The sequence below is a fragment of the Brassica rapa genome, unplaced genomic scaffold (genome assembly GCF_000309985.2).
Source record: "Brassica rapa cultivar Chiifu-401-42 unplaced genomic scaffold, CAAS_Brap_v3.01 Scaffold1092, whole genome shotgun sequence".
Classification (NCBI taxonomy): domain Eukaryota; kingdom Viridiplantae; phylum Streptophyta; class Magnoliopsida; order Brassicales; family Brassicaceae; genus Brassica; species Brassica rapa.
The window spans coordinates 2,937-21,491 of record NW_022611026.1 but is presented as its reverse complement, the minus strand read 5'-3'; the positions used below and the strand labels follow the sequence as shown (position 1 = coordinate 21,491).

Below are 18,555 nucleotides of genomic sequence, written 5' to 3'. Positions count from 1 at the left end.
ACGGGAAGGGTCAGCGTGCTGAGTCCAAGGACCAACATGCTGATATGAGTACTGATGGACAGCCACAGACGTCCGCTGTGTGCTGATGCACACGCACGGACACACACGGACAGCCACGGACGTCCTGTGTGTGCTGATGGACACACATGGACGTCCTGTGTGTTCTGACGGACACCCACAGACATCTTGTGTGTACTGAACAGACAACACACGTGGGCCAAAATCACCCGAATAGTCCACGGGAAGGGCCAGCATGCTGAGTCCAAGGACCAGCGTGCTGATATGTGTACTGATGGACAGCCACGGACGTCCTGTGTGTGCTGAAAGACACACACAGACACACACGGACAGCCACAGACGTCCTTTGTGTGCTGACGGACAGCCACAGACTGCCACGGACGTCCTGTGTGTGCGGGCGGACACCAACAGACGTCCTGTGTGTACTGAAACGACAGCCCACGTGGGCCAAAATCACCCGAACAGTCCACAGGAAGGGTCAGCGTGCTGAGTCCAAGGACCAACGTGCTGATATGTGTACTGATGGACAGCCACGGACATCCAGTGTGTGCTGACGGACACACACGGACACACACAGACAGCCACGAACGTCCTTTGTGTGCTGACGGACACACACGGACGTCCTGTGTGCTGACGGACACCCACAGACGTCCTGTGTGTACTGAACGGAAAACACACGTGGGCAAAAATCACCCGAACAGTCCACGAGAAGGGCCAGCGTGCTGATATGTGTACGGATGGACAGCCATGGACTTCCTGTGTGTGCTGACGGACACACAGACACACATGGACAGCTACAGACGTCCTGTGTGTGCTGACGGACAGCCACAGACTGCCACGAATGTACTGTGTGTGCTGGTGGACACCCACGGACATCCTGTGTGTACTGAACAGACAGCCCACGTGGGCCAAAATCACCCAAACAGTCCACGGGAAGGGCCAGCGTGATGAGTCCAAGGACCAACGTGCTGATATGTGTACTGCTGGACAGCCACGGATGTCCTGTGTGTGGTGACGGACACAGGCGGACACACACAGACACACACGGAGAGCCACAGACGTCCAGCGTGTGCTGGCGGACACCCACGGACGTCCTGTGTGTACTGAATAGACAGCCCACGTGGGCAAAAATCACCCGAACAGTCCACGGGAAGGGTCAGCGTGCTGAGTCCAAGGACCAACGTGCTGATATGAGTACTGATGGACAGCCACAGACGGTGTGTGCTGACGGACACGCACGGACACACACGGAAAGCCACGGACGTCCTATGTGTGCTGACGGACACACACGGACGTCATGTGTGTGCTGGCCGACACCCACAGACGTCTTGTGTGTACTGAACAGACAACACACGTGGGCCAAAATCACCCGAACAGTCCACGGGAAGGGCCAGTGTGCTGAGTCCAAGGACCAGCGTGCTGATATGTGTACTGATGGACAGCCACGGACGTCCTGTGTATGCTGAAAGACACACACAGACACACACGGACAGCCACAGACGTCCTGTGTGTACTGACGGACAGCCACAGACTGCCACGGACGTCCTGTGTGTGCTGGCGGACACTCACACACGTCCTGTGTGTACTGAACAGACAGCCCACGTGGGCCAAAATCACCCAAACAGTCCACGGGAAGGGCCAGCGTGCTGAGTCCAAGGACCAACGTGGTGATATGTGTACTGATGGACAGCCACGGACGTCCTTTGTGTGCTGACGGACACACACAGACACACACGGACAGCCACAGACGTCCTGTGTGTGCTGACGGACCCACACAGACGTCCTGTGTGTGCTAAAGGACACCCACGGACGTCCTGTGTGTGCTGACGGACACACACGGACATACACAGACAGCCACGGACGTCCTGTGTGTGCTGACGAACAGCCACGGACGTCCGGTTGTGCTGGCGGACACCCACGGACGTCATGTGTGTTTTGAACAGACAGCCCATGTCGGCCAAAAATCACCCAAACAGTCCACTGGAAGGGCCAGCGTGCTGAGTCCAAGAACCAATGTGCTGATATGTGTACTGATGAACAGCCACGGACGTCATGTGTGTGCTGACGGACACGGACAACATGTGTGTGCTGATGGACACAGACGGACACACACAGACAGCCACGGAGGTCATGTGTGTGCTGGCGGACACCCACAGACGTCCTGTGAGTACTGAACAGACAGCCCACGTTGGCTAAAATCACCCGAACAGTCCACGGGAAGGGCCAACGTGCTGAGTCCAAGGACCAACGTGCTGATATGTGTACTGATGGACAGCCACAGACGTCCTGTGTGTGCTGACGGACAGCCACAGACGCACATGGACAGCCTCGGACGTCCTGTGAGTGCTGACGGACACACACGGACAGCCACGGACGTCCTGTGTGTGCTGGTGGACACCCACGGACGTCCTGTGTGTACTGAACAGACAGCCCACGTGGGCCAAAATCACCCGAACAGTCCACGGGAAGGGCCAGCATGATGAGTCCAAGGACCAACGTGCTGATATGTGTACTGATGAACAGCCACGGACGTCCTGTGTGTGCTGACGGACACAGACGGACACACACAAACACACACGGAGAGCCACAGACGTCCTGTGTGTCTGGCAGACACCCACGGACGTCCTGTGTGTACTGAACAGACAGCCCACGTGGGCCAAAATCACCCGAACAGTCCACAGGAAGGGTCAGCGTGCTGAGTCCAAGGACCAACGTGCTGATATGTGTACTGATGGACAGCCACGGACATCCGGTGTGTGCTGACGGACACATACGGACACACACAGACAGCCACGAACGTCCTGGGTGTGCTGACGGACACACACGGACGTCCTGTGTGTGCTGACGGACACCCCCAGACGTCCTGTGTGTACTGAACAGACAACACACGTGGGCAAAAATCACCCGAACAGTCCACGAGAAGGGCCAGCGTGCTGATATGTGTACGGATGGACAGCCATGGACGTCCTGTGTGTGCTGACGGACACAAACAGACACACATGGACAGCTAGAGACGTCCTGTGTGTGCTGACGGACAGCCAGAAACTGCCATAGACGTCCTGTATGTGCTGGCGGACACCCACAGACGTCTTGTGTGTACTGAACAGACAGCCTACGGGGGCAAAAATCACCCAAAGAGTCCACGGGAAGGGCCAGCGTGCTGAGTCCAAGGACCAACGTGCTGATATGTGTACTGATGGACAGCCACGGACGTCATGTGTGTGCTGATGGACACACACACACAGCCACGGACGTCCTGTGTGTGCTGACGGACACACACGAACGTCCTTTGTGTGCTGACGGACACCCACGGACGTCCTGTGTGTGCTGACGGACACACACGGACACACACGGACAACAACAAATGTCTTGTGTGTGTTGACGGACTGCCACAAACACGAACGTCCTGTGTGTGCTAGCGGACACCCACTGACATCCTGTGTACTGAACAGACAGCCCACGTGGGCCAAAATCACCCAAACAGTCCAAGGGAAGGTCCAGCATGCTGAGTCCAACGACCAGCGTGCTGATATGTGTACTGATGGACAGAAACAGACGTCATGTGTGTGCTGACGGACACACACGGACTGCCACGAACGTACTGTGTGTGCTGGTGGACACCCACGGACATCCTGTGTGTACTGAACAGATAGCCCACGTGGGCCAAAATCACCCGAACAGTCCACGGGAAGGGCCAGCGTGATGAGTCCAAGGACCAACGTGCTGATATGTGTACTGATGGACAGCCACGGACGTCCTGTGTGTGGTGACGGACACAGGCGGACACACACAGACACACACGGAGAGCCACGGACGTCCAGCGTGTGCTGGCGGACACCCATGGACGTCCTGTGTGTACTGAACAGACAGCCCACGTGGGCAAAATCACCCGAACAGTCCACGGGAAGGGTCAGCGTGCTGAGTCCAAGGACCAACATGCTGATATGAGTACTGATGGACAGCCACAGACGTCCGCTGTGTGCTGATGCACACGCACGGACACACACGGACAGCCACGGACGTCCTGTGTGTGCTGATGGACACACATGGACGTCCTGTGTGTTCTGACGGACACCCACAGACATCTTGTGTGTACTGAACAGACAACACACGTGGGCCAAAATCACCCGAATAGTCCACGGGAAGGGCCAGCATGCTGAGTCCAAGGACCAGCGTGCTGATATGTGTACTGATGGACAGCCACGGACGTCCTGTGTGTGCTGAAAGACACACACAGACACACACGGACAGCCACAGACGTCCTTTGTGTGCTGACGGACAGCCACAGACTGCCACGGACGTCCTGTGTGTGCGGGCGGACACCAACAGACGTCCTGTGTGTACTGAAAAGACAGCCCACGTGGGCCAAAATCACCCGAACAGTCCACAGGAAGGGTCAGCGTGCTGAGTCCAAGGACCAACGTGCTGATATGTGTACTGATGGACAGCCACGGACATCCAGTGTGTGCTGACGGACACACACGGACACACACAGACAGCCACGAACGTCCTTTGTGTGCTGACGGACACACACGGACGTCCTGTGTGTGCTGACGGACACCCACAGACGTCCTGTGTGTACTGAACGGAAAACACACGTGGGCAAAAATCACCCGAACAGTCCACGAGAAGGGCCAGCGTGCTGATATGTGTACGGATGGACAGCCATGGACTTCCTGTGTGTGCTGACGGACACACACAGACACACATGGACAGCTACAGACGTCCTGTGTGTGCTGACGGACAGCCACAGACTGCCACGAATGTACTGTGTGTGCTGGTGGACACCCACGGACATCCTGTGTGTACTGAACAGACAGCCCACGTGGGCCAAAATCACCCAAACAGTCCACGGGAAGGGCCAGCGTGATGAGTCCAAGGACCAACGTGCTGATATGTGTACTGCTGGACAGCCACGGATGTCCTGTGTGTGGTGACGGACACAGGCGGACACACACAGACACACACGGAGAGCCACAGACGTCCAGCGTGTGCTGGCGGACACCCACGGACGTCCTGTGTGTACTGAATAGACAGCCCACGTGGGCAAAAATCACCCGAACAGTCCACGGGAAGGGTCAGCGTGCTGAGTCCAAGGACCAACGTGCTGATATGAGTACTGATGGACAGCCACAGACGGGTGTGTGCTGACGGACACGCACGGACACACACGGAAAGCCACGGACGTCCTATGTGTGCTGACGGACACACACGGACGTCATGTGTGTGCTGGCCGACACCCACAGACGTCTTGTGTGTACTGAACAGACAACACACGTGGGCCAAAATCACCCGAACAGTCCACGGGAAGGGCCAGTGTGCTGAGTCCAAGGACCAGCGTGCTGATATGTGTACTGATGGACAGCCACGGACGTCCTGTGTATGCTGAAAGACACACACAGACACACAGACAGCCACAGACGTCCTGTGTGTACTGACGGACCCACAGACTGCCACGGACGTCCTGTGTGTGCTGGCGGACACTCACACACGTCCCTGTGTGTACTGAACAAGACAGCCCACGTGGGCCAAAATCACCAAACAGTCCACGGGAAGGGCCAGCGTGCTGAGTCCAAGGACAAACGTGGTGATATGGTACTGATGGACAGCCACGACGTCCTTTGTGTGTGGGGACAACGAGGACCACACAAGACACACACGGACAGCCACAGACGTCCTGTGTGTGCTGACGGACCACACACACACGACGTCCGTCCTGTGTGGTGCAACCCACAACAGACTCCTGTGTGGACGTCCTGTTGTGACGGACACACACGACATACACAGACAGCCACGGACGTCCTGTGTGTGCTGACGAACAGCCACGGACGTCCGGTTGTGCTGGCGGACACCCACGGACGTCATGTGTGTTTGAACAGACAGCCATGTCGGCCAAAAATCACCCAAACAGTCCACTGGAAGGGCCAGCGTGCTGAGTCCAAGAACCAATGTGCTGATATGTGTACTGATGAACAGCCACGGACGTCATGTGTGTGCTGACGACACGGACAACATGTGTGTGCTGATGGACACAGACGGACCACACAGACAGCCACGGAGCGTCATGTGTGTGCTGGCGGACCCCCACAGACGTCCTGTGAGTAACTGAACAGACAGCCCACGTTGGCTAAAACTCACCCGAACGTCCACGGGAAGGGCCAACGTGCTGAGTCCAAGGACCAACGTGCTGATATGTGTACTGATGGACAGCCACAGACGTCCTGTGTGTGCTGACGGACAGCCACAGACGCACATGGACAGCCTCGGACGTCCTGTGAGTGCTGACGGACACACACGGACAGCCACGGACGTCCTGTGTGTGCTGGTGGACACCCACGGACGTCCTGTGTGTACTGAACAGACAGCCCACGTGGGCCAAAATCACCGAACAGTCCACGGGAGGGCCAGCATGATGAGTCCAAGGACCAACGTGCTGATATGTGTACTGATGAACAGCCACGGACGTCTGTGTGTGCTGTGGGCTGACGGACACAGACGGACACACACAAACACACACGGAGAGCCACAGACGTCCGTGTGTTTTCTGGCAGACACCCACGGACGTCCCTGTGTTACTGAACAGACAGCCCACGGGGCCAAAATCACCCGAACAGTCCACAGGAAGGGTCAGCGTGCTGAGTCCAAGGACCAACGTGCTGATATGTGTACTGATGGACAGCCACGGACATCCGGTGTGTGCTGACGGACACATACGGACACACACAGACAGCCACGAACGTCCTGGGTGTGCTGACGGACACACACGGACGTCCTGTGTGTGCTGACGGACACCCCCAGACGTCCTGTGTGTACTGAACAGACAACACACGTGGGCAAAAATCACCCGAACAGTCCACGAGAAGGGCCAGCGTGCTGATATGTGTACGGATGGACAGCCATGGACGTCCTGTGTGTGCTGACGGACACAAACAGACACACATGGACAGCTAGAGACGTCCTGTGTGTGCTGACGGACAGCCAGAAACTGCCATAGACGTCCTGTATGTGCTGGCGGACACCCACAGACGTCTTGTGTGTACTGAACAGACAGCCTAGGGGGCAAAAATCACCCAAAGAGTCCACGGGAAGGGCCCGCGTGCTGAGTCCAAGGACCAACGTGCTGATATGTGTACTGATGGACAGCCACGGACGTCATGTGTGTGCTGATGGACACACACACACAGCCACGGACGTCCTGTGTGTGCTGACGGACACACACGAACGTCCTTTGTGTGCTGACGGACACCCACGGACGTCCTGTGTGTGCTGACGGACACACACGGACACACACGGACAACAACAAATGTCTTGTGTGTGTTGACGGACTGCCACAAACACGAACGTCTGTGTGTGCTAGCGGACACCCACTGACATCCTGTGTACTGAACAGACAGCCCACGTGGGCCAAAATCACCCAAACAGTCCAAGGGAAGGTCCAGCATGCTGAGTCCAACGACCAGCGTGCTGATATGTGTACTGATGGACAGAAACAGACGTCATGTGTGTGCTGACGGACACACACGGACTGCCACGAACGTACTGTGTGTGCTGGTGGACACCCACGGACATCCTGTGTGTACTGAACAGATAGCCCACGTGGGCCAAAATCACCCGAACAGTCCACGGGAAGGGCCAGCATGATGAGTCCAAGGACCAACGTGCTGATATGTGTACTGATGGACAGCCACGGACGTCCTGTGTGTGGTGACGGACACAGGCGGACACACACAGACACACACGGAGAGCCACGGACGTCCTGTGTGTGGTGGCGGACACCCACGGACGTCCTGTGTGTACTGACCAGACAGCCCACGTGGGCCAAAATCACCCAAACAGTTCACGGGAAGGGTCAAGGTGCTGAGTCCAAGGACCAACGGTCTGATATGTGTACTGATGGACAGCCACGAACATCCTGTGTGTGCTGACGGACACACACGGACGTCTTTTGTGTGCTGACGGACACACAGACGGACGTCCTGTGTGTGCTGACGGACACCCACGGACGTCCTGTGTGTACTGAACAGACAGCCCACGTGGGCCAAAATCACCCGAACAGTCCACGGGAAGGGTCAGCGTCCTGAGTCCAAGGACCAACGTGCTGATATGTGTACTGACGGACACCCACGGACGTCCTGTGTGTGCTGGCGGACACCCATGGATGTCCTGTGTGTACTGAACAGACAGCCCACGTGGGCCAAAATCACCCAAACAGTCCACGGGAAGGGCCAGCATGATGACTCCAAGGACCAACATGCTGATATGTGTACTGATGGACAGCCACCGACGTCCTTTGTGTGCTGACGGAAACAGACGGACGTCCTGTGTGTGATGACGGACACCCACAGACGTCATGTGTGTACTGAACAGACAGCCCACGTGGGCCAAAATCACTAAAACAGTCCACGGGAAGGGCCAGCGTGTTGATATGTGTACTGATGGACAGCCACAGACGTCCTGTGTGTGCTGACGGGCACACATGGACACACACGAACGTCCTGTGTGTGCTGACGGACACACACGGACGTCCTGTGTGTGCTGACGGACAGCCACAGACAGCTACAAACGTCCTGTGTGTGGTGGCGGACACCCACAGACACACACGGACACACACGGACAGCCACGGACAGCCACAGATGTCCTATGTGTGCTGACGGTCAGCCACGAACAGCCACAGACGTGCTGTGTGCGCTTGCGGACACCCACGGACGTCATGTGTGTACTGAACATACAGCCCACGTGGGCCTAAATCAACCAAACAGTCCACGGGAAGGGCCAGCGTGCTGAGTCCAAGGACCAACGTGCTGATATGTGTACTGATGGACAGCCACGGATGTCCTATGTGTGCTGACGGACAGAGACGAACACACACGGACACACACGGACAGCCAGGGATTTCCTGTGTGTGCTGGCGGACACCCACGGACGTCCTGTGTGTACTGACCAGACAGCCCACGTGGGCCAAAATCACCCGAACAGTTCACGGGAAGGGTCAACGTGCTGAGTCCAAGGACCAACGTGCTGATATGTGTACTGATGGACAGCCACGGACGTACTGTGTGTGCTGACGGACACACACGGACGTCTTTTGTGTGCTGACGGACACACAGACGGACGTCCTGTGTGTGCTGACGGACACCCACGGACGTCCTGTGTGTACTGAACAGACAGCCCACGTGGGCCAAAATAACCCGAACAGTCCACGGGAAGGGTCAGCGTCCTGAGTCCAAGGACCAACGTGCTGATATTTGTACTGACGGACACCCACTGACGTCCTGTGTGTGCTGGCGGACACCCACGGATGTCCTGTGTGTACTGAACAGACAGCCCACGTGGGCCAAAATCACCCAAACAGTCCACGGGAAGGGCAAGCATGCTGACTCCAAGGACCAACGTGCTGATATGTGTACTGATGGACAGCCACCGACGTCCTTTGTGTGCTGACGGAAACAGACGGACACACACGGACGCACACAGACAGCCACGGACGTACTGTGTGTGCTGGCAGACACCTACGGACGTCCTATGTGTACTGAACAGACAGCCCACGAGGGCCAAAATCACCCGAACAGTCCACGGGAAGGGTCAGCGTGCTGTCCAAGGACCAACATTTTGATATGTGTACTGATGGACAGCCACGGACGTCATGTGTGTGCTGACGGACACACACGGACGTCCTGTGTGTGCTGACGAACACCCACAGACGTCATGTGTGTACTGAACAGACAGCCCATGTGGGCCAAAATCACTCAAACAGTCCACGGGAAGGGCCAGCGTGCTGGTCCAAGGACCAGCGTGCTGATATGTGTACTGATAAACAGCCACAGGCGTCCTTTGTGTGCTGACGGGCACACATGGACACACACGAACGTCCTGTGTGTGCTGACGGACACACACGGACGTCCTGTGTGTGCTGACGGACAGCCACAGACAGCTACGAATATCCTGTGTGTGGTGGCGGACACCCACAGACACACACGGACAGCCACGGACGTCCTATGTGTGCTTACGGTCTGCCACGGACAGCCACAGACGAAGGTGTAGGAGCTTTGGGCTCTGATACCAAAATTGATACAGGCCAAGAATCAGACTGTACGGACGGACGGTCTGAGGTTCGAGAACTCGGACTGGACAGGACGGACGGACGGCTATGGGACGGCTAGACGGACGCGATGGAGTGGGAGATGGCCGATCTGGTTCCTGCAACAAAAGGATGCAATTTTTATGAGTTTTTATGAATCAAAATAATGAACAGAAAGTAAACAATATGATTAATGAAGAACAGAAGCAAATATGACTTTTTATGGGTATTTTATAATGAATGGAAAAATCTAGAACTATATGATGCAAGATAAAACAAAATAAAAGAAGGATAGAAGTATGGGGGATGGATCCTTATTGCTGGATGTGTATCTCTCTCAACAAGAACAGTGGATGGAGGTGGATAGCTATGGGATTTGGCTTGCTGGATGTGTATCACTCTCAAGGCAAATCGATGGATGGAATGGAGGTGAAGAATCGCCACAAGCTTGGTGGTTTGAAGCTTGATAAGATTCGGCTGCTCTCTCTTGTTTCTCACAGAAAAAGACTTAGGGTTTTAGGTTTGCAAAGGCAAAATTATTTCATAAAAGACTTAGGCAAAAATTGCCAACTTCATGGAGTTATATAGGGTTTATCCCTTATGAGACTCAAAGATAAAAGGCCTTAAACAAGCTGGCCGAAAATGAGGCTGAAACATTAGCCCAAAGTCTTAACCAAATAAATTAAAATAAACCAGACATCTGGTTGTCGGTTTGAGAAGGCCTAGACCAAGGCTAATAGCATGCTTGCATGTTGCCTCATTAAAACCTTACCAAGAAAACCCAATGGGACAAAACCTGGTGAGGAAAAAGAGTACAACACATGCTACTCCCCTTGGTGGTTGGCTAGATCTCAGAACCGGGAAGAGTTGGAGTGGATGAAATGGAAACTGAGTCTGGACCAAGCTCGGATGTGGAAATGAGAAGTCCGGCTTGGTTGAGTCTGAACTGGATCGGGTCGGCCGCGTCCTGAACCTCCTTTAGGCCGGTTTGATCTTGAATCTTCAACTGGACCATCTTCTCAATCAGCAGCTGGTCCTGGTCAGTCTGTCCATCTTGATCAAGGATATGCTGGACAGCTTTGGTGAAACCTTCTCGCAAGGCCATGGTTCCACTCCGGGTAGTCGGACCGCGCCTAACTATGGGAACCTCTACTTGGATGGCCTCATCATTCCCTCCCTCTTGAAGAGGTTCGGGCCTCAGAACACCATCATCTGCAAAGTCATCACTATCTGCATGGAAAGGAGACAAATCCGAGACATTGAAAGTATGTGAAATTTTAAATTCAGCTGGGAGGTCAAGGATATAGGCATTGTCGTTGATCTTCTTTAGGATGCGGAATGGTCCTGTCCCACGAGGAGAGAGCTTGGACTTCCGGGCTTCTGGAAACCTCTCGGGCCGCATGTGTAACCACACCAAGTCCCCGGGTTCGAACAGTACCTCCTTCCTCTTCTGGTCATACTTGGCCTTGACCTTAGCCGCCTTGGCTTCTATCCTCTCCTTGACCTTCAGGTGCATATTCTTAACAAACTCTGCCTTGGTGTTGCGGCCAGCAATTCAGCAGCTGAACCAGAGGTCGACCCAACACCCTACTCAACCAGCCAAGGCGCCAACCAGGACATACGTGCACTAAAAATGCCGTATCTTACAAACCAGGAGGGTTTAAATCACGAGGATAATATTTATGGATTCTACACTCAAGAAGGAGTCCATGCCAATTGGAATCTGCCCAAAATATTCACGGAGCAAGAAGTTATGAATTTTACAATTCAGAGGTTTCTCAGCCCGTCCATCTGCGAGTATGCGACTTTAGAAGAGGATTCAAGCCCAAAGAAGAAACGGCCTGAACCAAAACCGATCATATGAGTCAAGAGGAGTTTATTAGCTTTCCAAAAAGCCCAAGATCTCGAGAAATGGTCAAGGAAATTGGAAGATATGATCAATTTCCAAAAACCGGCCAAACCAGCTCTACACTTGCCTTACTGGAAGATCCGGGTTTCACATCGAACCAACCTCAAGAATGGCAACCAGGAGACCTTCTAAGTCATTCAGAGGCACTCTACAACATCATAGGAAGCACCATGCCACACTGGATCAGGCGGATCCCAATCAAACCAAAAGATCAAGCCGGTTTGCATCAATTGGCCAAACTGACATCATTTAAGGAAAGTCTTCAACCAATTCAACTTGGTTCGACCCAGGGCTATCTATGGGAACCAGGAGATACTCTAGACCATTCAGAAGACATCCAAAATGTCCTCAGCTGGACCAGCACCCAGGAGATCAGGCGGATCTCTCTTCCCATCAACCTTCCATATTTGGCAACATCTACACTAAATGCTTTGGAGAAGTTTCTACAGATTTTTGCCCAGGACCAACGGCCATATTCTCTTTTACTGAGGCCAAGGAGTATTTCAGGAAGGCTTGAAGATCATGGCCACGTCCAGAAGCTATCAAGATACAAGTCTTCACAAGTTTCTCTTTTGGAAGGAAGCAAATCAAGCCTAACGGCTATATTCCATGGAGTCATCAAAGCCTTTGCTCCCAAGACTTTAAGTTCAAGTTATTTTGTTTCCTTTTATCATTTTATGACTGTTAGAGTCTGTCCTTGTCGAGCCTATAAAGCTCTAGTCTTTGCTTCATTGTAAATCACCCATTTTTTGAAAGTAATAAGAATTATTCAGTTTTCTAGTTTTCTTAAAAACTATTGTTCTAAGTCTTTTGAGTTTGTGTGAAGCAGCTCCAAAGCACCTTGACTTATCAAGGCTCCTTTCCATAGAGTCTTGTGGCGTCCTCAATCCCCCATCCTTCCATTCCAATTCGTTTGCCAAGCTTGAGAGAGACATCAGTCCAGCAAGCAAAGCACCACCTCAATCCACTTCAATCATCAACTGATTAGGCTGAGAGTGTCTGAAGACCAGCAGCCTAATTCCATCCTATCTATCTTTATTTATCTTGTTTTATCATATTAGAAATCATATCTCATTTGTTTTTGCATTTGTTTTCAGGTTCATAACTTGCATTCCATCATATCGCCCATCCGATCATCTCTTGGGTCGACCCATCCAAGCTTCCATCATCCATCTTGCCCACCCTTAATCCCAGCCTGCAACATTTGGTATCAGAGCTTAAGCTCCTGAATCAGGTCCATTCTATCCTTGCATCATTCATCTTGTTTGCATTTGTTTTTCCATTTATAAATAAAAAAAAAAACTGTTTTTTGCATTTTTGTGTTCTTTGTTCATCATAAATTGAAAAGCCATAAAGAGTTGAGATAGGAGACGACCTGTTGTCTAGTTTGATTCATTTCATCCATAAAAAGAAAAGAAAAACGTGTTTGCATTCATTCCCCAGCTCCACTTTCCATTTTTTGATTTTGTGCATTCATTTCAAAAAAAAAAAAGTATCTGCATTTTTATAGTTGTTTCTTGCTTAAAAAAAAATAAATAAAAAGTCATACCATTTTTAATTTCGTGCATACCATATTTGTTTCATAAGTTTGTTATTTGCATTCAAAAAAAAAAATCATTCAGCTTAGTTTATATCATTTTGGGTTCAAGTATACATTTTAGTTTCCATTTCCGGTGTTTTTGCATTTCATCTTAAGAAAATTCAAAAAAAAAATCAGTGTGAGTTTAATTTCCATATTTTCTTCCCATTTTTGTTTCTTTTCATACCATATTGTTTAATTTCGAAATTGCATTCAGAAAACCAAAAGAAAAATCATTTTAGTATAGTTACTTCATTTCGGTTCATAATTGCATATTTTCTCGGTTTAGTTAAATTGCATTTGTTTTATTTTGGTTAGACCAAAACTTTCCATACCTTAACTTTTTCTTTGAGATTGTTTTCAGGAAGCAATGGAGGAGGAGAGACACGGCCAAAACCTAAGGGCCACCTTGAGCCAACAGTCCGCAGCTCTACAACAGCTCCAAATTAAGATTGCTCAATTGGAGAAAAGAAATCAGGCACAAGGCCAACGTCCACATGAAGGAGAAAGGAGATTTGGAAATGTACCAGGGGCAGTCTATGTCGAGCCCAAGCCACCAGATCCTTCAAGGATCAATCAAACTCCAACTTCTAAAACCCACAACCCTTATGTTGTTAATTCTCGGTTTGATTATAACTCTTTTGCTGATAAAGTTGAACTCTTTAAATTTTCAGGAAAAAGAGGTTATCTAAGATGGGAGAGGAACCTTGATGAATGGTTTCACTACAACAACATCCTGAGGAAAGAGAGGCTAGCTTATGCCATTGATCAACTAAAAGATGATGCTTTTAAATGGTGGGTACAAGAAGAGGATGATAGATGGTTTTACAAGGAGCCAGCTATCAAAACGTGGAGAGCTCTTAAGGAAGTCATGAGGGATAGATTTGCACCAGATTATACAAGGTCTAAAATCCAGGAACTATATCCAAGGAGATATCCAACTCATGGTTCCAAAGAAGCAAGGAAAATTGTGGAACAAGAAGTTCAAAGAGTCTTGCCTAAAGAAGCCAACTTTCAGCCAAACCAGGGGCACGCCATTGTCCACTGCTTAGAGCAGGAGAGTGACATCCCAAAGGTCAGGAAGATGAGTACAAGTGTCGGCCAAAACACTTTGATCAGGTCCAAAGACAAACCAGAGCAAGTTATTGTCCAAGTAAAGGCTAAGGTAAGTTCTATACATGATAAATCTTTTCATAAATCATCTACCACTTGTATGATGCACTTGTCTTTGTCCAAGAGTGTTATTACAGGTCTAAAGGAGCCTAGGTACATAGAAGAAGAGGCGCCAGGCACAAACCTTCCAATGGACCAGAAGGAAGCTCAAAGCACAAAGCAATCAAAGTTGCTTAATAAACCAAAACCAGTGATCCAAGTATCAAACCAAGGTAAGTGTCTAACACCACCTTTAGATACTGGTTTAAACATTTATATTCTTGGTACAGGGATACCAGATGAGAGCCATATGCTTACTGGAGTTCCAAGTGCCGAACCAGATCATGAGCTCAATCAAAATCCACACCATAAGTGGAAACCGAAATCTGAACAATGTACTGTTCAAGTGCCAAAATCTGAGGTAAAATTCACTTTAAACCAGAATGTTTTTATTGATTCTATGACAAGATTAATGCACTTGTCTTGTCCAAGGAAAAGTGAAATTGGTACAGGAAAGCAAGGTTACTACAAGGCAAACAAAGAACAAGAAGTTCTTACTGCCACATTTGACATTAAGGTTAATTGTTCTATGTTTTCTTCAGTTTATAAATCCCTATACTTTGGTATAATACACTTGTCTTTGCCAAGATGTTTTGATCCAGGGATAAGTCAAGAAGAACATAAAAACCGAGCTGAGCTATCACAAGAAGATGGTTATACCAACCAAGGTAAACATTTGCAAGAAAGGCAGCCATCTAACCAAATCTGTCCAAAGAAGAATATCATTCTTCATCATGCTGATGCACCCAAGGTAAATTCGACCATAACAAATTCTGTTCATGAAATTCCAGTATCAGATATAATTCACTTGGTCTTTGTCCAGAATGTTGAAAAATTTTCAGGTTGCAAAGAAGAAAGCTTCAAAGAAATCCCACCGGATAATCTTTTGTTGCTAGGAGGATCAAACCCAAAGATGGTCAGAGCTGAGCCTGCTAGGAGTATGAAGGACCATCCACTGAAGAAGAGAAGCAATGCAAAAGTCCATAGCAGAGGCGTGATCCTATCCTATTTGCTGAAAGAAGAGCCACCTGATGAACAATCCATCCCCAAACCAAAACAATATCAAGGTAAGACCTTAGAATCTCAAAAGAGTATGAAAGCTGCCTTGCTCTATCTTGGTGCAGGTTATACAGTTTCGAGGTCGAAACCTTTTCAAGGAGGAGGGAATGTTGCGGCCAGCAATTCAGCAGCTGAACCAGAGGTCGACCCAACACCCTACTCAACCAGCCAAGGCGCCAACCAGGACATACGTGCACTAAAAATGCCGTATCTTACAAACCAGGAGGGTTTAAATCACGAGGATAATATTTATGGATTCTAAACTCAAGAAGGAGACCATGCCAATTGGAATCTGCCCAAAATATTCACGGAGCAAGAAGTTATGAATTTTACAATTCAGAGGTTTCTCAGCCCGTCCATCTGCGAGTATGCGACTTTAGAAGAGGATTCAAGCCCAAAGAAGAAGCGGCCTGAACCAAAACCGATCATAGGAGTTAAGAGGAGTTTATTAGCTTTCCAGAAAGCCCAAGATCTCGAGAAATGGTCAAGGAAATTGGAAGATATGATCAATTTCCCAAAACCGGCCAAACCAGCTCTACACTTGCCTTATTTGGAAGATCCAGGTTTCACATCGAACCAACCTCAAGAATGGCAACCAGGAGACCTTCTAAGTCATTCAGAGGCACTCTACAACATCATAGGAAGCACCATGCCACACTGGATCAGGCGGATCCCAATCAAACCAAAAGATCAAGCCGGTTTGCATCAATTGGCCAAACCGACATCATTTAAGGAAAGTCTTCAACCAATTCAACTTGGTTCGACCCAGGGATATCTATGGGAACCAGGAGATACTCTAGACCATTCAGAAGACATCCAAAACGTCCTCAGCTGGACCAGCACCCAGGAGATCAGGCGGATCTCTCTTCCCATCAACCTTCCATATTTGGCAACATCTACACTAAATGCTTTGGAGAAGTTTCTACAGATTTTTGCCCAGGACCAACGGCCATATTCTCTTTTACTGAGGCCAAGGAGTATTTCAGGAAGGCTTGAAGATCATGGCCACGTCCAGAAGCTATCAAGATACAAGTCTTCACAAGTTTCTCTTTTGGAAGGAAGCAAATCAAGCCTAACGGCTATATTCCATGGAGTCATCAAAGCCTTTGCTCCCAAGACTTTAAGTTCAAGTTATTTTGTTTCCTTTTATCATTTTATGACTGTTAGAGTCTGTCCTTGTCGAGCCTATAAAGCTCTAGTCTTTGCTTCATTGTAAATCACCCATTTTTGAAAGTAATAAGAATTATTCAGTTTTCTAGTTTTCTTAAAAACTATTGTTCTAAGTCTTTTGATTTTGTGTGAAGCAGCTCCAAAGCACCTTGACTTATCAAGGCTCCTTTCCATAGAGTCTTGTGGCGTCCTCAATCCCCCATCCTTCCATTCCAATTCGTTTGCCAAGCTTGAGAGAGACATCAGTCCAGCAAGCAAAGCACCACCTCAATCCACTTCAATCATCAACTGATTAGGCTGAGAGTGTCTGAAGACCAGCAGCCTAATTCCATCCTATCTATCTTTATTTATCTTGTTTTATCATATTAGAAATCATATCTCATTTGTTTTTGCATTTGTTTTCAGGTTCATAACTTGCATTCCATCATATCGCCCATCCGATCATCTCTTGGGTCGACCCATCCAAGCTTCCATCATCCATCTTGCCCACCCTTAATCCCAGCCTGCAACACTTGGCGACTCCATCACGACTGCGGTACATGGATCTGGGCAGTTCAGTGAAGTCTAAAGGAGTCTCTGGCTGAAACCCATAGACAATCTCAAAAGGTGACAGGTTAGTAGTAGAGTGCCTAGCATTGTTATAAGCAAACTCAACAAAAGGCAAACAAGACAACCAATTTCTTGAATTCTTACTGACCGTAGCTCTCAACAGTTGAGAAAGTGTACGGTTTACTACCTCAGTCTGGCCGTCGGTCTGGGGATGGCAAGTGGTCGAGAATAGTATCTTGGTTCCGAACTTGCCCCATAGTGTCCTCCAGAAAATGCTGGGGAACTTGGCATCACGGTCAGACACAATGGTTCGAGGAACACCATGTAGTCGGACCACTTCTTTGAAGAATAGGTCGGCGGTCTGAGTGGCATCATTAGTGGTGTTACAGGCTATGAAATGGGCCATCTTGGAGAACCTGTCTACCACTACAAAAATGGAATCCTTATGGTTTATCTTGGGTAAACCCAGCACAAAGTCCATAGAAATGTCTGACCTGAACTGCCTCCCGAACCAGCAGTTCCCTCATGGCTCCTTTGGGAATGCACAGCCTCTTTCCCTTGAACAGGAACCCCTCATGCTGGTAGTATGGCCCAAAAGCCCCCTTCTCAGTGTTCCTGAAAACTTCATTAAAATCAAGATCAGTGGCATAAGATTCTTTAATATGTTCAAAACCCATGATCTTGGCCTCCATGGTCACAATGAGAGTGTGTCTCCGGGACAGTGCATCGGCCACCACATTGTCCTTGCCCTTCTTGTACTTGATCACATAGGGAAAGGTCTCCACGAACTCGAGCCATCTGGCGTGCCTCTTCTTGAGTGTGGTCTGTCCCCTCAAGTGCTTAAGTGTCTCATGATCTGTATGAATAACAAATTCCTTAGACAAAAGGTAATGCTGCCAAGTTTCAAGGGACCTTACTAGAGCGTATAGCTCTTTGTCATAGGTTGGGTAGTTGAGGGCAGCTCCACTCAGTTTCTCACTA

At 50.1% G+C, this 18,555-nt stretch overlaps 1 protein-coding gene across 1 annotated transcript; it reads left to right on the top strand.

Moving 5' to 3' along the window:
- Positions 1-13,700: 13,700 nt before the first annotated feature.
- LOC117131627 lies at positions 13,701-17,116 on the top strand. Its single transcript, XM_033283674.1, has 2 exons — positions 13,701-14,969; positions 15,027-17,116. The coding sequence occupies exons 1-2, from the start codon at positions 13,955-13,957 to the stop codon at positions 16,115-16,117; spliced, it is 2,106 nt and encodes a 701-aa protein (XP_033139565.1). The 5' UTR covers positions 13,701-13,954; the 3' UTR covers positions 16,118-17,116.
- Positions 17,117-18,555: the final 1,439 nt, after the last annotated feature.

Bases quoted from the DNA above. Each gene is read 5' to 3' on its own strand.
- LOC117131627 (XM_033283674.1), top strand. From the start codon at position 13,955: ATGGAGGAGGAGAGACACGGCCAAAACCTAAGGGCCACCTTGAGCCAA. The intron at 14,970-15,026 runs GTAAGTGTCTAA...TTCTTGGTACAG, and splicing joins GATCCAAGTATCAAACCAAG to GGATACCAGATGAGAGCCAT.